At 44.4% G+C, this 22,442-nt stretch overlaps 2 protein-coding genes and 1 non-coding gene across 6 annotated transcripts; 1 reads left to right on the forward strand and 2 right to left on the reverse strand.

The window, feature by feature from the left end:
* Window positions 1-273: 273 nt before the first annotated feature.
* Window positions 274-13,548, reverse strand: LOC115147208 (ubinuclein-2). 3 transcript variants are annotated; one of them, XM_029689304.1, is made up of 15 exons: window positions 12,958-13,548; window positions 11,946-12,095; window positions 11,618-11,728; window positions 11,159-11,287; window positions 10,770-10,876; window positions 9,501-10,038; window positions 8,948-9,018; window positions 8,412-8,648; window positions 7,643-7,756; window positions 7,254-7,451; window positions 5,538-5,580; window positions 3,906-5,405; window positions 3,466-3,652; window positions 2,633-2,701; window positions 274-2,316 (listed from the first exon to the last, which is right to left on the reverse strand). In XM_029689304.1, the coding sequence occupies exons 1-15, from the start codon at window positions 13,258-13,260 to the stop codon at window positions 2,270-2,272; spliced, it is 3,804 nt and encodes a 1,267-aa protein (XP_029545164.1). In that variant the 5' UTR covers window positions 13,261-13,548; the 3' UTR covers window positions 274-2,269. The 3 variants fall into 3 exon arrangements, with proteins under 3 accessions (XP_029545164.1, XP_029545165.1, XP_029545166.1); XM_029689305.1 differs by having other exon boundaries at window positions 10,770-10,873; window positions 12,958-13,547; XM_029689306.1 differs by lacking the exon at window positions 2,633-2,701.
* Window positions 13,549-14,229: 681 nt separating this feature from the next.
* Window positions 14,230-21,857, reverse strand: LOC115147210 (intraflagellar transport protein 56). 2 transcript variants are annotated; one of them, XM_029689307.1, is made up of 18 exons: window positions 21,361-21,857; window positions 20,882-21,028; window positions 20,528-20,620; window positions 20,315-20,429; window positions 20,164-20,213; window positions 17,916-18,061; window positions 17,282-17,453; window positions 17,059-17,133; window positions 16,868-16,970; window positions 16,711-16,766; window positions 16,545-16,598; window positions 16,306-16,369; window positions 16,028-16,116; window positions 15,738-15,821; window positions 15,569-15,638; window positions 15,293-15,399; window positions 14,981-15,114; window positions 14,230-14,664 (listed from the first exon to the last, which is right to left on the reverse strand). In XM_029689307.1, the coding sequence occupies exons 1-18, from the start codon at window positions 21,361-21,363 to the stop codon at window positions 14,550-14,552; spliced, it is 1,677 nt and encodes a 558-aa protein (XP_029545167.1). In that variant the 5' UTR covers window positions 21,364-21,857; the 3' UTR covers window positions 14,230-14,549. The 2 variants fall into 2 exon arrangements, with proteins under 2 accessions (XP_029545167.1, XP_029545168.1); XM_029689308.1 differs by lacking the exons at window positions 20,528-20,620; window positions 20,882-21,028; window positions 21,361-21,857 and having other exon boundaries at window positions 20,164-20,236; window positions 20,315-20,425.
* Window positions 21,855-21,927, forward strand: trnar-ccu (transfer RNA arginine (anticodon CCU)). Its single transcript has one exon. It is a non-coding gene; the product is annotated as a tRNA-Arg (tRNA).
* The last annotated feature ends 515 nt before the right edge of the window (window positions 21,928-22,442 follow it).

Raw genomic sequence — 22,442 nt, forward strand, 5'->3', positions numbered from 1 at the left:
TAAATAAAAAGGCTCTATTCAATCTGAAGCGTTAACAGTTCACACACTAGAAATGTTAAGGTCAATTCTGATTGAGCTGACAATCGGAAATTACCTTTAAGGTAGGAACATTGTCTTTAAATGAAAACGGATTGAATAGAGCCCTTACTTCCTTTAACAGGTATCTCGAGAGTGTAGTTTTGCCCTACCTTCAGAACTAGAAGGGTTCTTTTGAAAGACGTCGGTCACAATGGAGGACGAAAGACAGGGACCACAAAGAAATGACTCAGGACCTATTGAAAACCAACTGTATTTTATTCCATAAATCAACACACAAAAATAATCTACAAAAGAGACCGAATTAAGTAACCAGTTACCATGAAATGTAATCTTTACCCGCCCCAAAAGCACAAAAGCTTTAAAATTTCACCTCCTGCTCCAGTCACAGAAAGAAACAACTTTTCACCATGACATCCTGACAGACCACAGACCGACAACACTCATGGGTACATTTCAAAGAGAATGATAGGAACACACACACACACACTGACCAAGGCACCCCATCTATATGCTAGGAAACTCATCTTTGGCGCCATTCTTGGTGCAGTTGGTCGACATTCATACTGACATTGGAAGGAGGGACGAAGGGCGATAAGAGATGGACAGAGGCAAGAAAGCCAGAGGTCCCTCCCCTCTGACCTTCTCCCCCAATGGGTTTTGAGAAGAAGACTAGGAGAGAGGAAGTGAGGAGTAATGCTATTGAGATCTTCCCAGATATAGGAAGAGAGTAAGGAAGAACAGTTTCTAGAGAGGTATTCAGTAGGTGAGAAGGGAGTTCTTTAGCTGGGAAAAAGGACTCAGACGTACGTACACACATTCACAACTCCCAGAAATACATTGACAGCTGAGTAAGAGGTTGAAAGCCAAGCGACGACTTGCACTTTTGCATTGAAGCATTTATAGTCCTGCATAGTTCTTTAATGAAACTTACAAACTAAGGCGTTTTGTCATATTGAGTTTTGAGTGTGTTTGAGTTGATAAGCGTTTTTTTTTACAAAGTAAATTAATTACAATTAAAAAAAAAAAAAAAGTTCAAGTAGGCTACAATCTCGCATCTTTGTCCCCTCTCTTACGCTCCAAGAGGAGTCTAGCTTTTACATTTCAAGTTTTTTTCTCCAGAAAAGGTCCAGTGTGATTATACAGCACCAAAGACACGCTGAGCAAGAGAGGGGAATACTCACTCTCTCAAACACACAACAGAGAAAAGGGGATATGCAATTCGCACATTCACACAGCACAGACTGACCTGGAAAGAAAATACAATATATATGTAGGTTGTGTACACACACATTCAATCTCACCGGCACACACATACCTCAAAATATTATTTTTTTATCCCTGTGTAAATTACAAATAATTTATCAATATTTATATTAGCTATACTACCTTAACAGTCAGTTGTGGGGAGCAGAGGAGACTTTAAAACAGTACAACTCAATGGCCACGCCATCTCACATCGGAGACAAGTTAACAACTACCTTTCTCAGACAGTCAAGACAACGACCAAAAAATGATTTATACTCAAATCTGCTTTAGACGAGAAAAAATATAAACAGACTTAAATTCAAATTAAATTACTTCGCTAACAGCGTATTCCCTCTCCTGGGTGGTTTTCATTAAGGAACGGACACACTGGTAGCGTTTGCAGGCAGAGACTACTTAGCACCCCTGAACAGAGTGCCAGCTGTAATTTGCAAACTGATTCTACATGTAGAATTGAGTGAAAATGTCAGCAATCAGACCCTCACTGGCGGGGTTGTCCGTAAAACAGACCGCACCGAATGACCGGCAGATAGATCGACATTCGTTGCGGTATGTGCGCTCTGTTGGGACACAACATAGCAAAACGCTTTTTAAACGAAAACGAGTGTTCAGGCAGTCCGTCCTTGTTTCTGTATTTTTTTTTCTACGTTTGGAGCCTAATGAATACGACCCTGTCCTCATTCCACAGTGATAAAGGTCGGTCATGTAAACATGTTGACAAGAAAAAAATAAGGAAAAAAAGTTTCATTATCATTCACCACAGGTCCATTTTATACCCAGTAATCATAAAAATACAGTTAAATTAAATTAATAAATTGTCATGGTGAGGGGGAATTGATTCTTCAGGTCCATATTGAGGGAAGAAGGCTCCTCCCCCCTGTATTATTACATCATTGTGTCCATCTGTCCAATCAAAGTGATCCTAGTGGATGTCTCGATGTCACTCTCTGTCCTCCATCTCTATTGGTCAGTGGGACTTCCTCTTCATGTCGCCACCCTGGCTTTGGTTTGCATCTGAGGAAGGGGGGGTTAAAATAATTGTGTAAATACATGAAGATGCAGAAACATACCAAACACCCAACACGCTTCATCGACAGACAAGACATGTGCTTCTAGTGTTAACCTGGTCATGCAGTAACACAGGCATGCAGATCACCACTAACACTGAAGCAAGCAGACAGGTTGGGAAAGAAGACTTTACAGCCAAACAGTGAGTGAGCGATATCAACATGACGCAGGGAATGACAACAACACAAATGGAGGAAGGGAAGAGGAGGAGGGAGGTAAGGGAGGAGGAGAGAAGTACAGGCGGAGGAGGTGTGAAATTTACCTGAGAAAGCAAGCTGCAAGTGAGGAGGTAGAGCAGCCTGTGACCCTGACTGGAGACTCTTATACAGATCTGAGGAGAGATGGAGGGAGGGAGGGATGAACAGAAGGTAAAAGTGAAGAGGTAAAAAAAGGGAAGAATGGAGAGGGGGAAACGGTTGAGGAGAATAAAGGTGAGAAAAGGAACATTAAAAGATGAAAGTAGAATTTGAGTAAAGCATAACATCAGAAAGTGAGGGCAGATAAAAGGGGGATTAAAGAACACAGGAGTGAAGGAAGGAGCGGGTGGATGGATGATGGACGGAGGGGGAGAAGGAGGGTGGGATTGGATGAGAAAAGGAGACAGGCAGGGCAAGAGGGTTACAGTGAGAAACCTGGAGCAGAGGGCACATTAGAGCCGATTATACTTCAGTATGGATCCACAGCACGCACACACACACTGCACGCACACACACACACACACTGCACACCACAACACTGACCATGAGTAACACAAACTAAGACGAGATGAATCTCAAGGGACCACAAACAAATCTAACTGCGGCTCCATTTATTATGCCATCTTAATAAACACTGATTTTCTTTGTCAGTTGATCAAATTCACGCAATAAAATGTCATACTAATGAAGTAGTAAATTCTTTAAAGACGTTTACCACATAATGATGTACAGTACAGACTTTATCAGTGGTATTAAGAGCCCTAAAAGTGTTACTGAACCGTAGAGAACAGAGAGAACAAATGCTTTATTTTTGATCCTATACATTTGCATGCCCGGTGCTTTGAAAGATCACAGTCTTGTGGAGCCACTGCCAGTTGGGCACCGGCCAATTACTCACCCATTAAGTCGCTCTGTGAGAGGCTGTATCCTGAGTTGGCGCCCGTGCCCAGGCCGCTGACCCCCGGTGCGCCAGGAGGAGTGAAGTTGAGCAGCGAGGGGAACGGGAAGGGCAGCGAGACGGGCACCAGCCCCCCTAACATCCCAAAGCCAAGTGTCCCACCCAGGAGGGGGCTGCCAGCTGACACCTGGGGGGGAAGAGAGAGAGAGAGAGAGATAGAGAGAGAGAGAGAGAGACACAAGGGATCAGGTGACATGTAAAGTGCCTGACACAATCTCTTCTGTTCTGTTCTGTTCTGTTCTGACTACTTGGCCAAGTCTTTCCAGAACATACTCAAAACACTAGCGAGAGAAATGCAGTCAGTATCTAAGAGGTGCTTCTCTTGATCCTGTTTTTCACTCTTGACACTTTTTCTGGTCGCCTGTGATTGGCTGACTCACCTGCGTCAGGTGTGAGGTGACAGAGGGTGTGGCCATGGTTGCCGTGGGCATCCGACTGCCTACAGCCTTGGATCCGCCCACGGCCCTCTGTCTCTGTCCGTGACTGGACGAGACCGTCCCGGAGGGGGAGGGGCTGTTGTCCGGGCGACTGGTGACGGGCGACATGCGCATGGGGCTGCTGTTGGAGCTAGCGCTGCTAACGCTACTACTGCTAATGACAGACGGAGCCTTCTGGCTCCCCGCGAAGCTATAACTGCCCTGGCCCGACTTCACCTGACCCCCACCTTGGACACTAAATGGTGGGCGGAAGCCGGCAGTCTTGGGGGACTGGTACTGGAGAGGGCTGGAGATCATTTGAGAGTGAGAGAGGAGGTTGGAAGAGGAGGAGGAAGGGGAGGAGATGGGAGGAGGGGTGGGGGCAGGGGGGCGAGGGGTGAGCTTGATGATGGGGGAGGAGTTGTTGCTGTGGGAGGACTTGGTGAGGGTTGCCTGCATGGGGGTGATGAAGTTGGACTGGTGGTGGGGCTTGGATTTGCTCTGGTGGTGGGAGGGGGACTGGGAGGGTGAGGAGCCCACCGTGGAGGTGAGGTAGGAGGGTTGCTGGGGGCTCTTGGAGTTGAGCTGCTGGGGGCTCTTGGAGTTGAGCTGCTGGGGGTGTGAGTGGGAGTTGGTGGCACGGGACTGAGGGGAGGAGGAGGGCATGTTGCTCATCATGGCACCGCCGTTACTGCTGCTGTTGGCTTTGACACTGCTCTTCCCCGGTCCTGGTATTGCCACCCCCATGCCCAGGGCGACCTTCTGATGGGGGGGCAGGAGTGGAGAGGCTGTGGGAGGGGGCCGCTGCTTGGTGGGAGGGGAGGGGGACGACGGTGGGTGGAGCTTACTCCCTCCGGTCATGCCCCCTTGCCTGTGAGTGGCAGTCGCCATGCTGACATTGTGTCTCTGAGTCTGTCCCATAGAGCCTGCCCCTTTCATCATGCCGTACACTCCGTCGGCGCCACGAGACACCAACGTGGCCCCCGCGAGCTGCATGCGAGCTGACGACGCCGTGGAAGTGGAGGGAGAGGTAGATAGCGTGGTCTTAATGTTGGCCATCGATGGCATCGTCACCGTCGTCGACGAGTTGGCGTTTAACTCGGAAAGAGAATGTGAGGTGAGTAGGGAAGACGAGGGGGAGTAGTGAGGGGTGATGGAGGGGGGGGAGGAGTTGGGGATCTGGAGAGGCGGAGGGGAGAGGGGGGAGGTGAGGGTGAGGTCAGTGACGCTGCCGTGGGGACCCAGGCCCTTGGCGGCTTGGCTGAGGAAGGCGAGGGCGTGGGAGACAGAATCCAGGGAGGGGGCGCGGAGGTCCTCGTCCAGCGAGTCGGACAGGCAGATGGGCTCCGAGGGGGACGAGGAGGTCCCTCGGGCCTGGATGACGGAGGGGGTGGAGGGGACGTGGGGGAGAGAAGGGGTGGTGGCGGTGGGGAGATTGGGCCTCTGCTGGATCCATTGGCCCTCCTGGAACATAGGGAAAGGACAAAGGTTCCCATTAGACCCGCATCAGAACATATGGCACCGCAAGTAATACCAAATAACCATCTTGTAGAAAAGGTTACAAACGTCAATTGAGAGTGAAGAGATGTCACTGACCTTTGCTTTAGCCCTGGGGGTGGGGACCATCCTTTTCTTGACCCTGGACAGAGAAACCAATGGTGTGTTAAGTTAACATCCGCACAGGAATGCTAATCCATCTGTCAATCGATCATCTGTTTCTTCAGATATTCTGTACATCTTCTATCCATATAGTCTATACATCCCATCACATACCGTGTGTGTGTGTGTGTGTGTGTCTGTCTGCGTGTGTGTGTCTATATTGTTTTTCCCCTCATCAATCTACAATCTACCCCATTATCACAAAGCAAAAACAGGTCAACAGAAATAACGTTTACATAAGTATTCAGACCCTTTCCTCAGTACTTTGTTGAAGCACCTTTGGCAGCGATTACAGCCTCGAGTCTTCTTGGGTATGACACTAGAAGCTTGTCACACCTGTATTTGGGGAGATCTCCTATTCTTCTCTGCGGATCCTGTTAGAAGGTGAACTGTCTCCCCAGTCTGAGGTCCTGAGCGCTCTGGAGCAGGTTTTCATCAAGGACCTCTTTGCTCCGTTCGTCTTTCCCTTGATCCTGACTAGTCTCCCAGTTCCACTTAAAAATATTCCCACAGCATGATGCTGCCACCAGGCTTCACCGTAGGGATGGTGCCAGGTTTCCTCCAGACGTGATGCTTGGCATTCAGGCCAAAGAATTCAATCTTGGTTTCATCAGACCAGAGAATCGTGTTTCTCATGGTCAGAGTCTTTAGGTGCCTTTTGGCAAACTCCAAGCGGGTGGTCATGTGACTTTTACTGAGGCGTGGCTTCCGTCTGGCCACTCTACCATAAAGGCCTGATTGGTGGAGTGCTGCAGAGATGGTTGCCCTTCTGGAAGGTTCTCCCATCTCCATTGAGGAACACCTCCCTGACCAAGGTCCTTTTCCCCTGATTGCTCAGTTTGGCCAGGCGGACAGCTCTAGGAAGAGACTTGGTGGTTCCAAACTTCTTCCATTTAAGAATGATGGAGGCCGCTGTGTTCTTGGGGACATTCAATGCTGCAGACATTTTTTGGTACCCTTCCCCAGATCTGTGCCTCGACACAATCCTGTCTCGGAGCTCTACGGACAATTCCTTAGACCTCAACGCTTGGTTTCTGCTCTGACATGCAGTGTCAACTGTACCTTTCCAAATCATGTCCAATCAATTGAATTTACCACAGGTGGACTCCAATCAAGTTGTAGAAACATCAAAGATGATCAAAGGAAACAGGATGCACCTGAACTCAATTTCGAGTCTCATAGCAAAGGGTCTGAATACTTATGTAAATAACGTATTTCTGTATTTCTATTTTAAACCTGTTTAGGCTTTGTCATTATGGGGTAATGTGTGTAAAATGATGAGGAAAGAAATTGTATTTAATAAATTTTAAAATAAGGCTGTCACGTAACAAAAGTCAAGGGGTCTGAATACTTTCCGAAGGCCCTGTTTATTTATACTCCGGACTCCGACATTGCTTGTCCTAATATTTCTGAATCCCATTATTTTACTTTTTAGATTTGTTTGTATTGTTGTGCATCGTTAGATATTACTGCAGTGTTGGAGCTGGGAACACAAGCATTTCGCTCCACCCGCAATAACATCTGCGAAATAAGTGTATGCGACCAATAAAATTTGATTTGATCTGTCAATCAGGCATATATACAATAAAAGGTATAATTGCCATTATAAAGCCAACTTATTTCTAAGGTCCAACTATAGTTGAGATAACTTACATGTTGACAGTGAGGTGACTGTGTACAACACGGCTCTCCTTGAACAGCATCCTGGCCTGCATCCAGCCCTTGGGCCACAGTGGTTTGACCTCGTTCTCCATGAAGGCCTTGAGGTAATCCTCCACGGAGAGAGAGCACTGAGACGACTCCCGTTCATAGCAGCTCAACTTCACACGCACCAGGTTACACAGCAGCGACCTACACACACACACGCACGCACCCGCACACGAAGAAAGCTTACTAGTCTATTATCTTTTCAAACCAGCCATTTTCTGTGTGACTTCGCTCGAGAATTTCACTTCAGTGTCTAGGCCGGATTACTATAAAAGCACTTTGTGACAACTGACAAATAAATCAGATTTGATTGAGGGCAGTGGATGGGCCATTACCTGAGCTTGTCGTCCCAGACAAACTTCTTCCGTGGGCCCATCATCCTCTTCCCCGGCTTCCCCTCGTCCTCCTCCTCTGATCCGTTCTTCTCTCCCTCTCCAGGCTGCTGCCTGCTGGGGTCCAACACACACACACACACACCTCAGCACCAACATATTCTACCAACCTCAATATATTCCCGCAGAGGCAGAGACACATAGAAAGAAGAGGAGTAACCAAACAACCTTTATGGATAAGCGATATAGCATTACAGTATACCAGAGTACTCAAGTACTATTTAAGAAGGTCCGGTCATACAAATGTCCTAGGTGGCAAAGGTCAGGATGAATTTTGTCATTTATTGGCGTAGTAACAAACCCCCTCCCAACAACTACAAACTGTTCAAATTGTTCACATTCTTCTTGTTGGTGGAGAGAAAATGTTGCCGTTTTAAAGCTAATTTCCTGCACTTCTACACATTTTACCATATGATGCCTGAGTGAATGACTCAACAAAATCAAAATGGGGGCCCGCTGGGGGGGGGGTCGAGGCCCCTGGGCGTACCCATCTACCTAACATAGGCTATTTGATCAACTGGACATTTCTGACAGGTGCTAAATCAAAATGTCTCTCTGTCAGGGAATGACAAACTGCCCAATGCAATACCAAATGTAGAAACATGACAAATGCAAAGTCGGGACCGGCGGTCCGTATTGACCCCCTTCTGGGTCCGCGGTCCGCCTGTTGAGTTTGGCTGCAGGACACTATGGAGTATTGTAATCTTCTTACTTGGCAGCCTTGACCATGCAGTCCGTGTTGTATCGTTGGATCTGCTCGGGCATCACACTGCACACAGCCAGCTTCAGCTTCATCAGGGGCGTCCGCAGGCGGTCGTCCTGGATGTTGAGGCTAAGCTTCTTGAGGCGTTTGAGCAGGGCCTCCTTATTGCAGGGCACAAAGGCCTCCAGGTGAGAATACACCTCCCCACGTAGCCCCATCGGCTGCTCCTGCACCTGCAGCTCAATACTGGGGGAGGAGAGAGTGGAGGGAAGGGAGAGGAGCAACAGAGGGAATTAACAGGAGTGAGAGAAGGGGGGGGGGTGGAGAGAGAAAGATGGTAAGCAAAGAAAAGGGGATTAAGAAGAGGCGACAAAGAATAAAACAATTTGAGCGAGAGAGAAAGATGTTGGGAGAAATGGAGAACAGAGTGTGGGTGAAAAAGACAGGAAAAGAGATGAACAATCGACTCCAACATCAGCAGTATGACACATTCAGGGTGGAGACGGAGAGAGATGTACAATGTGTCCAAAGAAGAACAAACTCACTCCAGTAGGATGTTATTCATATCGAGGGTGAAGAATTTCTTCCTTCCCTCTTGATCAAACTGACGAGAGGCCTGTGAAGAAAAGAGGTTGGTGAGCAGACTGTCTTCCATGGAAAGATGCACAAAAGCAAAAAAGGAGCCTTCCGTGTCAGTTTCAAAATGGCTGCATCGTCATCTTGCCAGTTTTCGCTCATCCTTGATTTGTCACTCTCTCTTTCTTCTCTCTCCCTTTTGGCCACCAGTTGTCTGTTGCTAGTCTACCTTTCTTTCATGTGTTTTGCTCTCATCCGCTCTTCCTTTCTGCTCTGCTCCTCTCTAACCTCTCTTTGCATTTTTATCAGCCTGTCAAGAAATGTATTACAAATCTTCCAAGAACTGAAACCCTATTTTAAGTGATATCATCATGGTTTAAGAAAATGGCTGCCACACATTTCAACTGCACAAAATTCCAGGAAGTTACTCAACAATTAAATCAAGGGATGATCACATAAACATTAAATAACCAAATAAATCAATCTATGATAAAGTGGAAAAGCCCCATCAGTGCGACTCACCGCCCGTAGGTCCTCGATGCGCTTGATGAGGGGGGCGGGCAGGCCGTCAGGGAGCGGAGGTGGGTGTAGGAGACCCCCTGAAACCCCCAGCCCCCTCCCTAACCCGCCCCCACTCGGCTTCGGCCCTGAAACTCCAATTCCCATCAGGCCATTCTCTCTCCCGGGCGTGGCCACGTGCGGATTAGCTGAGCTGTCCAGAAGGCTGAAGTCCAGGTCACCCAGAAGATCCTGGAGCTCCTTCTCATTTGCCGAGCCCAGCAGTGACATCATGGCGGGGTCCGCGGTGAGCTCGGCCAACGAGACGTCGTTGTTAGCCGCGTTAGCGTGCAGGTGGGAGTTAGCCAGCAGGTGGTTGGCTCGCGGGGCATTGGCCACGGAGCTGCCCATGCCGGGGTGGGGCGCGGTGGGGTTCATCTTCCTCATCTCCTGCTTCTCCCGGGTGAAGCGGCGCAACATGGCTGCCAAGCACAAGGAGTCCTTCATCAACTTCTTCCTCTTCTTCTTCTCTGGCCGGTGGATGTTCATCAGAGACGACACTCTGGATCCGAAAGACAAGAGAGAGGGGTGAAGAGGGGAAAGAGAGCGGGAAGAGAGGAGAGGGTGAGAGAAGGAAGAAAGAGGAAGGAGAGAGAAAATAGTGAGGGAAGTTGTGATGTGTAAATTCGAAGACAAGAAACCTATAAGCAAAGCAATGTATTTTCAATATGATACAGGGGAAACAACAGTCTCATAATATCTGCTGGTCTATTTCTGGGAATAGGAGTATTTATGGCAGCGGAGTGATCAGCCTATCAGAGCGTAGCTAATGGAGCCTTTGTTAAGGACACTTGGCCTGTCACACAAGCCCACAAGCCATTCAGAGAGAGCATCACAGTGTATCATGTCATAGTCAGACATATCTGTACATGGGTAGGAATGAACTAAAATATATCTCTATGATGAATTTGTCTATTGTATTCTATGCTGAAGTGCATACATTTCAATTTCAGTGCACATTTGATAGGGTTTGACACGGGGATGTATAAAAACTGATTCAAAAACCATTACAAGACATTTTGAGGAATGGTTCTTGCAACATGCTCAGTTCTATTTGAGAAATATGCATAGAATCACAATGTCCCCTTAGATGATTTGCTCTTACAGCAAGAACAAAATAATCTGAATTATTCAACAACCATTCCATCTCAAATTGTAATTTGTGAAGATACAGACATGCCTGACAGGCACAAGAAGCAGCGATTTATCCATCCCATTATCCTATCATCTCACCCTGGTTTGGGCACTCTGTTCTTCCGGGGTTTCTTCTCCTCCAAATTGTTTCCTTCTTTCCTCCTTCGTCTCTTGATCACTTGCTCCTCGCCATCCTTCAGCTCCTGCTACCACCGGAAGGCACAGACACAATTCATGAAAAACCAAAACAACCAGTTGGATAAACACAAATAAAGCAGCTTTGTCATACTCCTATCAGGAATGGGGTCAATTATTCTCATCAATTCAGTAAGTAAACAAACATTCATTGATTTTCTCATTGATTTTAAATGAATTAGAATTTCTGTTTACTTCCTGAATTGACATCACTGAAATGGAATTGACCCCAACTGACTAATATAGTGTAATTTCACTGTATACAATACTTCATGCCAGTATCCCACACTTACTCTGGGTTTGACATCCTTGCCCCCATCCTCTCCCTCTGACTCGGAAGCAGCTCTGAACTGCAACGTGCCCGTGTTGATGTAGAACCCTCCCAGCTTGGTAGTCAGGGAGGCCGGGACCAGCTCGTCATACTGTCACACAAAACAAAATGGCAGCCGTTACAATCATAGCACACAGGAGAGAGCATAGATGCAGAACACAGAGTAACTTCAATGAGTCTCTGACAAAAAAAACAACAACATGTCACTGTGGTGGATGTAGGTTAGTATTTATGAAGTGAGGTTGATTGCTTGTGCAAATTTGTGCTGTGGATGATTGACAGTCTCAAGCACGCTCCAAACAGGAAGCGAAACTCCAGAGCAAAGTTCGCCAGAATAGAGCAGATTCCTATTTTCTCCGCCTATAATACTTTATTTCTCCACATGAAGGGGTGTAAAAGGTAAAAAAAAAGGGATACTTACAGCCTCTGAGTTGTCAATAAAAGGGTCGGTCTCGTCGTAGCCGAAGCCTATGTCAATCAGATCCTGCATTCTATCCTTCCTCTTCTTCTTTCCTGCTGCATTGGCATTGCCCTGTGTCACAGAGGATACATACTTTCACATCTACATACTGTATAACCAGTAGTCATAAACGAGAAAAAAATGGCTTATAACCAGATATAACAGGCTTATAACTTAGTACAACTAGCTATTAATCAGATACAAAAAGTCAAACTAATCTTAAAACTCGCATCTTATAAGTGGAGTTATTAGAGCACAAAGTTTTACCACGGCTCCAAAAATAACATACATATTTGTTCTCAAACTTCTTGGCCAGGGCCTCCACCTGCAGTCGTTCTTTCTCGTCATCGTTGAAATGGTCGCTAGGGTCAAGGGCAGGAGGCAGGATAAAAAGAGTTGGAGTCTGAGTTGGGGCTGGAGGAGGAGTGATCTTTTTTGCCTAGAAAGGGGGGGAATGGGTGAAGAAAAGTGTGACTACTGGAAAAGAAATGGACTTACCCACAATAAACAAACAATGAACAAAGTAACAAATAATATTGTGTTGTTATTGTACCGGATGAAAAGCATATTGTCATGCAATCATATTGCCCAAATAGCATTGGTGAGGAAGCATTTGTATTTAGATTTACAGCTGGTTTATAAAGTAGTAGTATCACTTGTAATTACAAGTTTGAGAACAATTTATTATATATTCAGCATAATCGCTATGCAAATATGTAACAACAAAAAAGAGTAAACTACTGTACCATACAATGATGTCTGTACACACCACTGAGTGTCTTGATAACATAATACCGATATTTGCATAACTCCCTTTAGGCTACATGCTTGTACTTCCAAACCTACTCCATCTATTCAGCACTGACTGATCTTCAATATGTCACCCATAGGAGGCTAAACTCAACTGTACTGGGGCACTTATTCTACGTGCCATATTAATGGCTGTATGTCTGGTGTAAACTAACAAGAGAGTTGGCAAGTTAACAAGAACAGGAAACAGGTAGCGCCAGACAACCTTTATCACTGCATGTGCATAAGGCGTGCCTACAACTGTAATCTTGACGTGCCGTTCGAGTTGAGTACCAAGTGATTTGAGTGAATGGCTTAATGAATGGCTGAGTTAGGGTCTTTTGTGTGAAGTCCGTGACTAGTAATTTCCTCCCACCGACCACGCTAGTCCGTGGAAAGACAAGATACACCAACTTTCATATCCTATCTTTTAACAAGTCCCCACTAACCAAGTTAATAAAATCAACTGGTGTTGATCTATGTCTTTCTTGGCTAAACAGAAGGAGTCATACCTGGATGTTTTGGATGAGTTCGCTGTAGTTAAACTCGGCCGACGATTGATCGCTGGGCTCGGACAGAGATAGGTTCAATCGCACGGTAATCCGTTTTCCTTCAGCGTTGTCCTTGTCACTACTAGTTTTGCCGAAAAGCCCACCGCTACCATCTGCCCCGGACGCTTTCGTGTCGCCCTCACCATCCGCATCCAAGTCGATGTCGGCCTCGTCATCCTCCAACCGGCGTTTCCTAGTCTCCGTGGCTGATCCAGCAGCGAAGGCCGAGAGGGTGACAAATTGTACTTTTCTCGGTTCGGCCATTTGGATGTGCTGCCTGTCTGAACCTCGCTTCGGACAGACAGCGACAGCGCGAGCTACTTCGCGAAACTACTTCAAATTGGCAAATTGAAGGGGTTTGCGCGAAAATGCAACGGCTATTTAGTGGCTAATAAGATGTAAGGGGGTCATCCGCACAATTCGAATTGAATTTCAGGGGATGAGATGGTCGGGGAAAAGTTGTTTTTTCGGTAGCTACTTGCATCCTCAATTGCTATAGGATCGAGACATTCAAGGTGGCCATCTTGGATTTCAGGAGTAAATAAAATATCAGAGTGATGTCACTGGGCCTGCGCGCACAGACAAAACGGAAGTAGCGTGAGGGAGGGGATTATCATGGCCAATCACCGCATTTGCCCCCATTTTAATCCCGCCCCTATCACAACAGGCGATAATAAGAACGTCTGAAGATGGCACTAGTATTATGACCTTAACGGAGATGTCTTTTGTGAAAGGACATTTTATCAGATCATAGCCCATGTCACCAGAATAATTTATGCATTTTGCTCGCTAATATAGAAAATGGATGGCATCTGTTTTGATGCCATTTTTATGTCATCCATACAGTCAGTGCTGAAATGCTGAATTGTGCGTTTTTCCACAATGACCTGGCTACACTCATAGTGAATCCCAAAAGGAACCAAACAAGCCAGTTGAGTGGCTCTGTGAGTTACCTATGACGCAACACAAGCAAACATTGGTGGACACCTGTTGAAATGTATGGGTTTTGTGTTGAGTTATTTTGTAGAGACACTGCTTCCTTTAATTTAGATGAGGAAGAAGCTGATTAGCAATAGGGCATTTTGGACTTCAAAAGACAGTACATGTACTATTTCATTCAAATGTATGCCTACAGTATTTGTGTCAGTATGGCCACAATAAAACAACAACAACATAATGACAGAACTAGTGAATGCATATAGAGCAAACAATAGAGAAAAAGGTCAACAACCCTTTATAAAGAGAATACTGTTTAATACTCTTGTATCAGCATCATTTGAGTAATACAAAATACACATTTCAATACAATTGATTGGCAAGATTGTACAGAATTATATACATTGCAAATAAAACATGTATTACATGATATAAATACTGTGACACATACAATAAAGCGCATCAATACACATTGTGCATGACTCATGAGAACAGGTTATTTTATAGATTTTCACTAGTAAAAGAGTCTGATAAAAAATGCACATGTAAACCACATATATAATGTAATAACAACATGTAGTAAGTGTATTATGTGAGTAAAGCAGGTTATGACATTGCTATGTCAGAGGAACCCTGTTGTCTTTGGCCCATTTCCTCAGAGCTCTGATGATGTACTCCACCTGGGGGTTCTGTGTGCTCCTCAACAGGGGCAGCACCTCCTTCAGGGTTTCCCTGTAGAACCACAGACAATGGTTATTAGTGATGGGAAGTTAGGAACAGGTCATATTGTACAATGGCAATTTTTTCATAACATTACCATAACGGTTGTCAATAAAGTTCAAATGAACGAGCTTGAATCACAAAAGTCACACTTTACCGTGCAATGTAAATTACTCAAGACACAAAAATTATGTGCCAAAACATCTCTGTGGAGGACAAGATTTTCATATTTGATGTGTTGGTGACTGTGTATGGGACAAATCTTTAACACAGACAAGTGTTGGTATCAAAATTGGACTAAAGACTAAGAAACTTAGCCAATACTTACTTTGGCTCTCTGCCTGCCAGTATGAGCTGGAAGATTCCGACACAAGCCCCTCTCTTGCCCTCCCAGTAGTTGGAGTCGGGATCCAGTTTCTCCAGAGTATCGAACGCTTTGGCTGCCCAGTAGAACTGACCCATCTGAAAGCACAGACAGACAGAGCAACATTTAATTGCATTGAATATTGAGAAAGCTTGGCCTTTGCTAATCTCGTCCCCAGTATATTGTGGAGGAAGTCTGGTGCGGGAGATTAAGCCATTGCTGACTTGTGGTTAGCCTGGAAACTAAGTTAGTAGAGAGAATAGTAGTGAGCCTCACCTTATAGCAGTCATTGGCAATGAGTTGTAGGAGGCTGAAGGAGTCTGGCGAAGCCCCCATCTTCAGATACAGCTCCCAGGCTAGCCGGCCTTTCTGGTTCATGATGTCTGAGCGAGAGGAGAGACAACACTATTTAGATAATATATTTATTTAAATGAATTAGTAATATATTTACTTTCTTAGATCATGTATGTAGATATCGTATTGATGTAAAGGTATAGGTATTGAAAATGTATTGACGACGAATGGATAACGCATTTCAGACTGGGTACATACAGCAGCGAGTCAGCCAGCTCAGATATACATAGTCAGTCTTCATCTTCTCACCCTGGATCAGCAGAAATATCTGTCCAATATAAAAGAATGTTACAACATGAACCTTGAACTGATTCAATACACTACTCATGCAAGCAGTAATGCATTTTTCTATGTTGACAGTATGTACCTCCTCTGCTTCTTTGTAGTTGCCCAAGGCAGCTTTGGCCTGGGCATAGTTGAAATTGAACGTATCCTCGGTATAGAAGTAACTCTGTCAATGACAAACCAAAAATGAACAAACAGAAATAATGCTTGCCTCCTTTCCCCAAGTATACATGTTAATTCCACACCAATCCATAAATATGTCAAGCACTCAAATGCAAAAAGGAAAAGAAAGGGATGATGTGTGTGCAAACATGCCTATGTGGTGTTACTGTCCTATTGGTCTGTATGCTACATGTTTTGGGCCATGCAAACCTTGACTGAGTTGAGGTAGATGAGAACGTCTTCAAACTGCCTCAGAAGGAAGAAACAGGAAGCCATACACTGTCTTCCAGGTATCGTGTCTGAGGAGAGCGAGATACAGACAGTGAGACAAAGACGCACATGCTCACTCCAACGCAGACACACACACACACACACACACACACACACACACACACACACACACACACACACACACAAACACAGACACACAAGCTAACTCCTAGCTTCTTGGTTGAATCGCTTAAGATTCATTCATTCATTCACATTACCACATTCGCTGGCTGAGCCTCCGACTAGCTGGAAGAACTGTTGAGCGATCTTCAGGTGATCCCTCTGCAGCAGAGATACAGGCAGGGACGAGGAGGAGGGAATAGAGACTGTTAGTCAGTCAGTCAGATTTCAGTGATGATCTACTAAACCAGGTTTATAAAGCATTCCTAATCTACTCAGACATTTCTACTGTGTGGTCCTAGGGGGTTTTCGGGTGGTTTGTCAAACACTTACTCACCGATCCAATTTCTTGACCCAAAGCGGCATTCACCACTCCTTTCAAAATGTACTCCTTAAAGAAATAGATTTTGTTAAGACACTGCATGTACGGTATTAAGGCTTTATTCTTTAAACAACGAGACTTCCTCTGCTTATGACACCTGATAATGTGAAACTATTACTACCTGTGGTGTGGTTGGCTCCAAGTCTTTTATGAGGGTGTAAGCCTCTTGAACATCCTCTGAAACATAAAGATGCACATTATTGATGATAAAAATAGCCATTCAACATTTCAATGTTAGGATTAGGATTCAAAGACAACCACCAGTGGCTAAGGCCCACCTTGTCTGAGGTAGTAGATGACCAGGTTCAACCGAGCCTCAGAGATGACATCAATCAACGGGGGCAGCACCTGCAACGCCCCCTCCCCACCACGAAACACCACCTGGGGTGATAGAGGTCAAAGGTTATAGAGCATGGGGTCACTGTCCTGCAAAACACAGTCACACAACAGAGGTGGTGGAACGGCTTACCAGGTTATGCCGGATAAGCTCCTTAGCAAACTCAAAGGAACAGGAGGAGATGTCTATGAGGTTCTTTAACTCAGCCTGAGAGAGAAAAGAACAAATTGAACCACATTATTTATTACTGTACGATGACAAGTGTAGGCATAAACATCGACTGTGGTTGTCAGGCAAACGCTTGTAGATGCACGGCAGTCTGTTTTGACCGTTGACGCATACGGAGTTGCTTTACCTCGGCTGCCTTGCCGTTGTACAGCCTGAAGTGGTTGCAGGCCTTGAGGTTGAGAGCGATGGTGGATTCAGGAATACTCTGCAGATACACAGCTAACACCTCTTGGGAAACATCATAGTAGTCCAACTTGTAGTAGCACAGCGCTACGTACACGTTAAGAGCCAGGAAATCTCTGGAGTTAAAAGAAAATCGGTAAATATGGTAAAATATCCAATAGCCAGTCCTATAGCTCACACTGCGTTCTTGAATAGAAGTCTTTGTGCATCTTTCTCCCTTTCTTTTTGACTGTACCGTCCAATATAATGCACCTTTCTCCACTTTCTCCAATGCATCTTTCTCCGCTGCAAAATAACTATAGCCTCCCTTCATCTTCTTGTCTCGGTCTCAACACAAGGAAATGTGTTCTTCCAATTTTCTAATACTTCATCCTAAATGTATGGCTTATAGTATGTTTACTGTATATAGATATAAGAATTTACAGTAAAATTGACACTGACTCATTCAGACAATCCACAATACCTATTGGTACTAGTGGGACCACTGTAATCTGGCATATGAGGGATTTGTGGGGCTATGCTCTTGCCTATCAGTGATTTTGATGAAGGGACATGGGAGAATGGCCCAGCATAAGTACCTATTCTGTAGCAGGATGCGTTTGTAGATGTCAATGGCCTCCTGGTAGTGTGATCTCATATAGTGGATGGAGGCCAGGCTCAGCTGGTCCTCAGTCACATCCTCCAGGTTCTGGTGGAAACCCATCAGCTTCTTCTCATCGTTGAACTGGGAACAGAGAGGAAAGACATGGTTGGTTTGTCTATTGGTTTGTTATTACACAAGTAGGTGTGCACCTACAGTAGCATACAGTTTCATTACAAAGAAAGAAAAAGTACACCGAACAAAAATATAAACATGTAAAGTGTTGGTCCAATGTTTCATGAGCTGAAATAAAAGATCCCAGAAATTTTCCATACGCACAAATAGCTTATTTTGCTAAAATTTGGTGCAAATTTGTTTACATCTCTGTTAGTGAGCATTTCTCCTTTGCCAACACAATCCACCCACCTGACAGGTGTGGCATATCAAGAAGCTGATTAAACAGCATGATCATTACACAGGTACACCTTGTGCTGGGGACAATAAAAGTCCACTCTGAAATGTGCAGTTTTGTCACACAACACAATGCCACAGATGTCTAAAGTGTTCGAGGGAGCATGTAATTGATGGAGTGTGTAATTGGCGAGCTGTTGCCAGAGAATTGAATGTTAATTTCTCTACCATAAGCCACCTCCAACATAATTTTAGAGAATTTGACCGTATGTCCAAAAGGCCTCACAACCATTGTGTGGGCGAGTGGTTTGCTGATATCAATGTTGTGAACAGAGTGCCCCATGGTGGTGGTGGGGTTATGGTATGGGCAGGTATAAGCTGAACACGCATTTTATCGATGGCAATTTTAATGCACAGAGATAACGTGACGAGATCCTGAGGCCCATTGTTGTGCTATTCATCCGCCTCCATCACCTCATGTTTCATCATGATAATGCATTGACCCATGTCGCAAGGATCTGTACACAATTTCTGGAAGCTGAAAATGTCCCAGTTCTTCCATGGCCCGCATACTCACCAGATATGTCACCCAATGAGCATGTTTGTGATGCACTGGATCGACATGTACAACAGCGTGTTCCAGTTCTCGCCCATATCCAGCAACTTCACACAGCCATTGAAGAGGAGTGGGACAACATTCCACAGGACACAATCAACAGCCTGATCAACTCTATGCGAAGGAGATGTGCCACGCTGCATGAGGCAAATGGCGGTCACACCAGATACTGACTGGTTTTCTGATCCACGCCCCTACCTTTTTTTAAGGTATCTGTATTCCCAGTCATGTTAGGGCCAAATGTATTTATTTCAATTGACTGATTTCCTTATACGAACTATAACTCATTAAAATCTTTCAAATTGCTGCATGTTCTGTTTATATTTTTGTTCAGTATAAGTATTGAGACTTGGGAATTGTGTAAAACATGATTTTATGCAACTGTTAGAGCTGAGCGATTAACTGAAATGTTGGTTATTTTTCAGTCTTTAAACAACTAATTGACCGGTTCAATTATTTGTCGGTTCAATTATTTGAATTTCATTTTGTGCTCAATGCACAGTTTCTCTAGAGATAAATCAAATTATGTAGTAAGGGGTTGTCGTTTCCAAAAGGCCAATATTCAACATTGTTTAGCACAGAAAACGTGGTAATTAACTACAATGACCATAATCCATTGCGTGCCTACTTGTCTGACCTGAGACGGAGAGAAGAGACAGAAGAACGTGTGATCGAGAGGGATAGAGAGCAGTTGCTTCGTGACGTATCTCTACCTGAAAATACATGATCTATGATTGATAATTGGTATTCAGCAGTCGTAAAAGTATGCCTTAATTACTTTGAAGAACTACTAAAATAGTTTTTGTCAGAGAGCATAGGTAGCAGCTCTATAGTGATGAGACGATGACTTTGAATTAAATAATACAGTAATCAAATAGGCCTAAAACAAATGTAATATACGCAACAACTGAAATATTTGATTAAAGTAATGTGAATAAATGATGGTTAATAAGTGATAAACAGTAATGGGCAGTCACTATCATCATGGGACTTTTACTAATTGTTTTATTCTATGTTCTTTCAGCATTAAAACCCACATAATGAATAGTGCATTTAATGTCTAGAAAAGTGTTGAAATCGAAAATCGTTAATCTAACCGAAACCGAACCGACCTCAAAAAGCTCTAATCGCTCAGCACAAGCAACTGTACAGAAGCAAAAAAGAAAGAGTGATGAGAAACACACATGAACATATTAAAGAATACAGAAAAGGAACTGACCTTATGAGCCAGGTGGAAGAGTAGGCGATTCTGAAGTGCACACTTTGGAGCTACAGGAAAAATGGGGGAATACCTTATCGACAAGGGCAAGAAATAGAAACAGGAGGATGAAAAACAGAACATTTACAAAACATGTTATCTTAACACTCACCCTTGTTTGCAGCCTCCTCTGCCTCTCTGTAGAGCCCCAGGAAAAACTGAGTGCAGGCCAGATACACCCACACTTCCCCTGGTTCTTCTAACCGGAGTGTCAAGGCCCTGTACTCCTGTCATGGAAATAAATAGACATATGTGTCAAATATAGCATTGTAAAAATGGCTTTTTTTCCAGACAAGAATGAATTTGACTGAACACACACACCTACCTCCATTGCTCTCTTGTAATCACCCAAGTGAAAGGCACAGTAGCCAATCCAAAGGTCTGCATGCTCCTCTTTTTCTCCAACATCTCGCTGAAACTGGTAGACAAAGCAACACAACAGTAGGACACGGTGCTCTCGCTTGCTCGTTCTCACACGCACACACACACCTATGCAACTGTAATTAGGAAAAAGAAAGACCTTATAGACATAGCAATGTCAAGAATGAGGAAGGAGAATGTTGAGAGGAGACAGGACTTTCACAGATCTCATGATATCTTGTGTCTTATTACAGAGTTGCTCATCATTCATTTGCTGATTGCACATGACAGTTAGCTACATGAGTTCCTATCTGGCTACCTCTAACAGAGTTTGTGCCCCAAGGTAGTCTCTCTGGTTGAGGTATTCCTCCAGGCGAGGGCTCTTCTTGGCTTTGTTTTTCTTCTTCTTCTCACTGACGCTAGCTGCAGAATCTCCACCTACTGCTGGCTTCACCCGGGACAGAATCTGGATGGATGTGACAAGGAAGAGAATCCTTATTGTGGACATGACAGCTGGCAATTGGTTTACTAAAGCGGGAATCAAACAATATTTGCACGTTTGGTAAGATAGACAGTGATGTTTCAATAGATGTAGTGTAGCTATAGCAGTTATCCTATGTCAAACTAGCTAACTGCCATTACTTTAACATTAACCTCGTCACATATCACAGATAGGTGAAATAGACTTTGGTAGCTGGCAAGCGACAATGATTCATCTAGAAAGTTAACTACATAGCAAGACTTTTAGCTAACCAACTAGTATGTTACTCAACTAGTAGGCTAACTTGTAAGACTTACCATGACGGCACAGCAGTTACTCTTGCATAATGTCACTGTTCAGTTTGAAGAAATTGATTATAGCTAGATAACAACACTTGGTAACGTTAGTGGTAAATTAGCTACACGTTAGCACTATTAGAATTTTTCTAGCTAGAATTAGCTTAGCTGGCTGGCTAGCTAACAGTGAACCAACAGATACGAAAAGAAAAGACCTCTTCGCTGTCTAAAATTGTTATCAAAGAATAGCATGAATAAGTAAAGTGAACGAAGCGCATCAAGCTAGCTAACGTTAGCCACTAGCAAACGAAACATCTGACTGTGATTTCCTTGCCGTATGGGGATTACGCTTGTGTTGCCTAGCAACGTTTATTTTCTTCACGTCAGGATCAGATGTCGAAATGCAAATTTAACTCTGGATTTAGCACAGTTGTTGTCGCGCATATTTGATATATTTGAAATTGCCACCCACATAGCATTGAAATAGAGGCGTTTCGTCACATATCTTCGGAACAGCCCCAGTGGCCTAATGGATAAGGCACTGGCCTCCTAAGCCAGGGATTGTGGGTTCGAGTCCCATCTGGGGTGATACTATTTTCACCCAGAAACAACCTTCACATTCATTGGGTAGGCATAATAACGTGAAATCAGTGTTGATAAAGGCGCTTCTTGCCTGCAAAGTGGACATAGATGCTGTTCATGTCAGGGTCTGATTTGTCACTTTCCCCTCACCCCTTGCAAACACACCCGATTTAAACTTATTTCATTTTTAACTGTGTCTGGTGTATTGGCTGGGGCAAAAGTGTGACACCAATCAGGCCAGGCTTGCTATATATATATATATATAATGCCTGATCCATAATCTAGCCATCCCAAGGTTCTTTTTTTTATGGACAGGCAGCCAAATAAGATAAAATCTGTCAAGAATTTTCTACAATCAACCTGTTATGCACAAATTCACATCCACCTTTGTCTGTTATTCCCCTTTAAAGCTAGAATCCTTAATTGAAACAAGTTTTATAATAGTTTAACTAAGCTCATTAGGCATTTATAAATTATATTCTTCAAGAAACAAAATGGGTCTTTATCATTCAAGTCCAAAA

This window comes from Salmo trutta, chromosome 14 (assembly GCF_901001165.1).
Source record: "Salmo trutta chromosome 14, fSalTru1.1, whole genome shotgun sequence".
Taxonomy (NCBI): domain Eukaryota; kingdom Metazoa; phylum Chordata; class Actinopteri; order Salmoniformes; family Salmonidae; genus Salmo; species Salmo trutta.

What these genes read in the sequence shown, in the direction of transcription:
- LOC115147208 (XM_029689304.1), bottom strand. Translation starts at nt 13,260, where the DNA reads ATGGCCGAACCGAGAAAAGTACAATTTGTCACCCTCTCGGCCTTCGCT. An exon ending in AGAAGTTTGAGAACAAATAT is followed by an intron (nt 11,729 to 11,945) that starts GTATGTTATTTT and finishes TCTGTGACACAG; the next exon opens with GGCAATGCCAATGCAGCAGG. An exon ending in TGCATGGTCAAGGCTGCCAA is followed by an intron (nt 7,757 to 8,411) that starts GTAAGAAGATTA and finishes GTTGGACCCCAG; the next exon opens with CAGGCAGCAGCCTGGAGAGG.
- LOC115147210 (XM_029689307.1), bottom strand. An exon ending in AGAGGAGGCTGCAAACAAGG is followed by an intron (nt 20,214 to 20,314) that starts GTGAGTGTTAAG and finishes TTTTTCCTGTAG; the next exon opens with CTCCAAAGTGTGCACTTCAG. An exon ending in CATCTACTACCTCAGACAAG is followed by an intron (nt 16,767 to 16,867) that starts GTGGGCCTTAGC and finishes TTTATGTTTCAG; the next exon opens with AGGATGTTCAAGAGGCTTAC.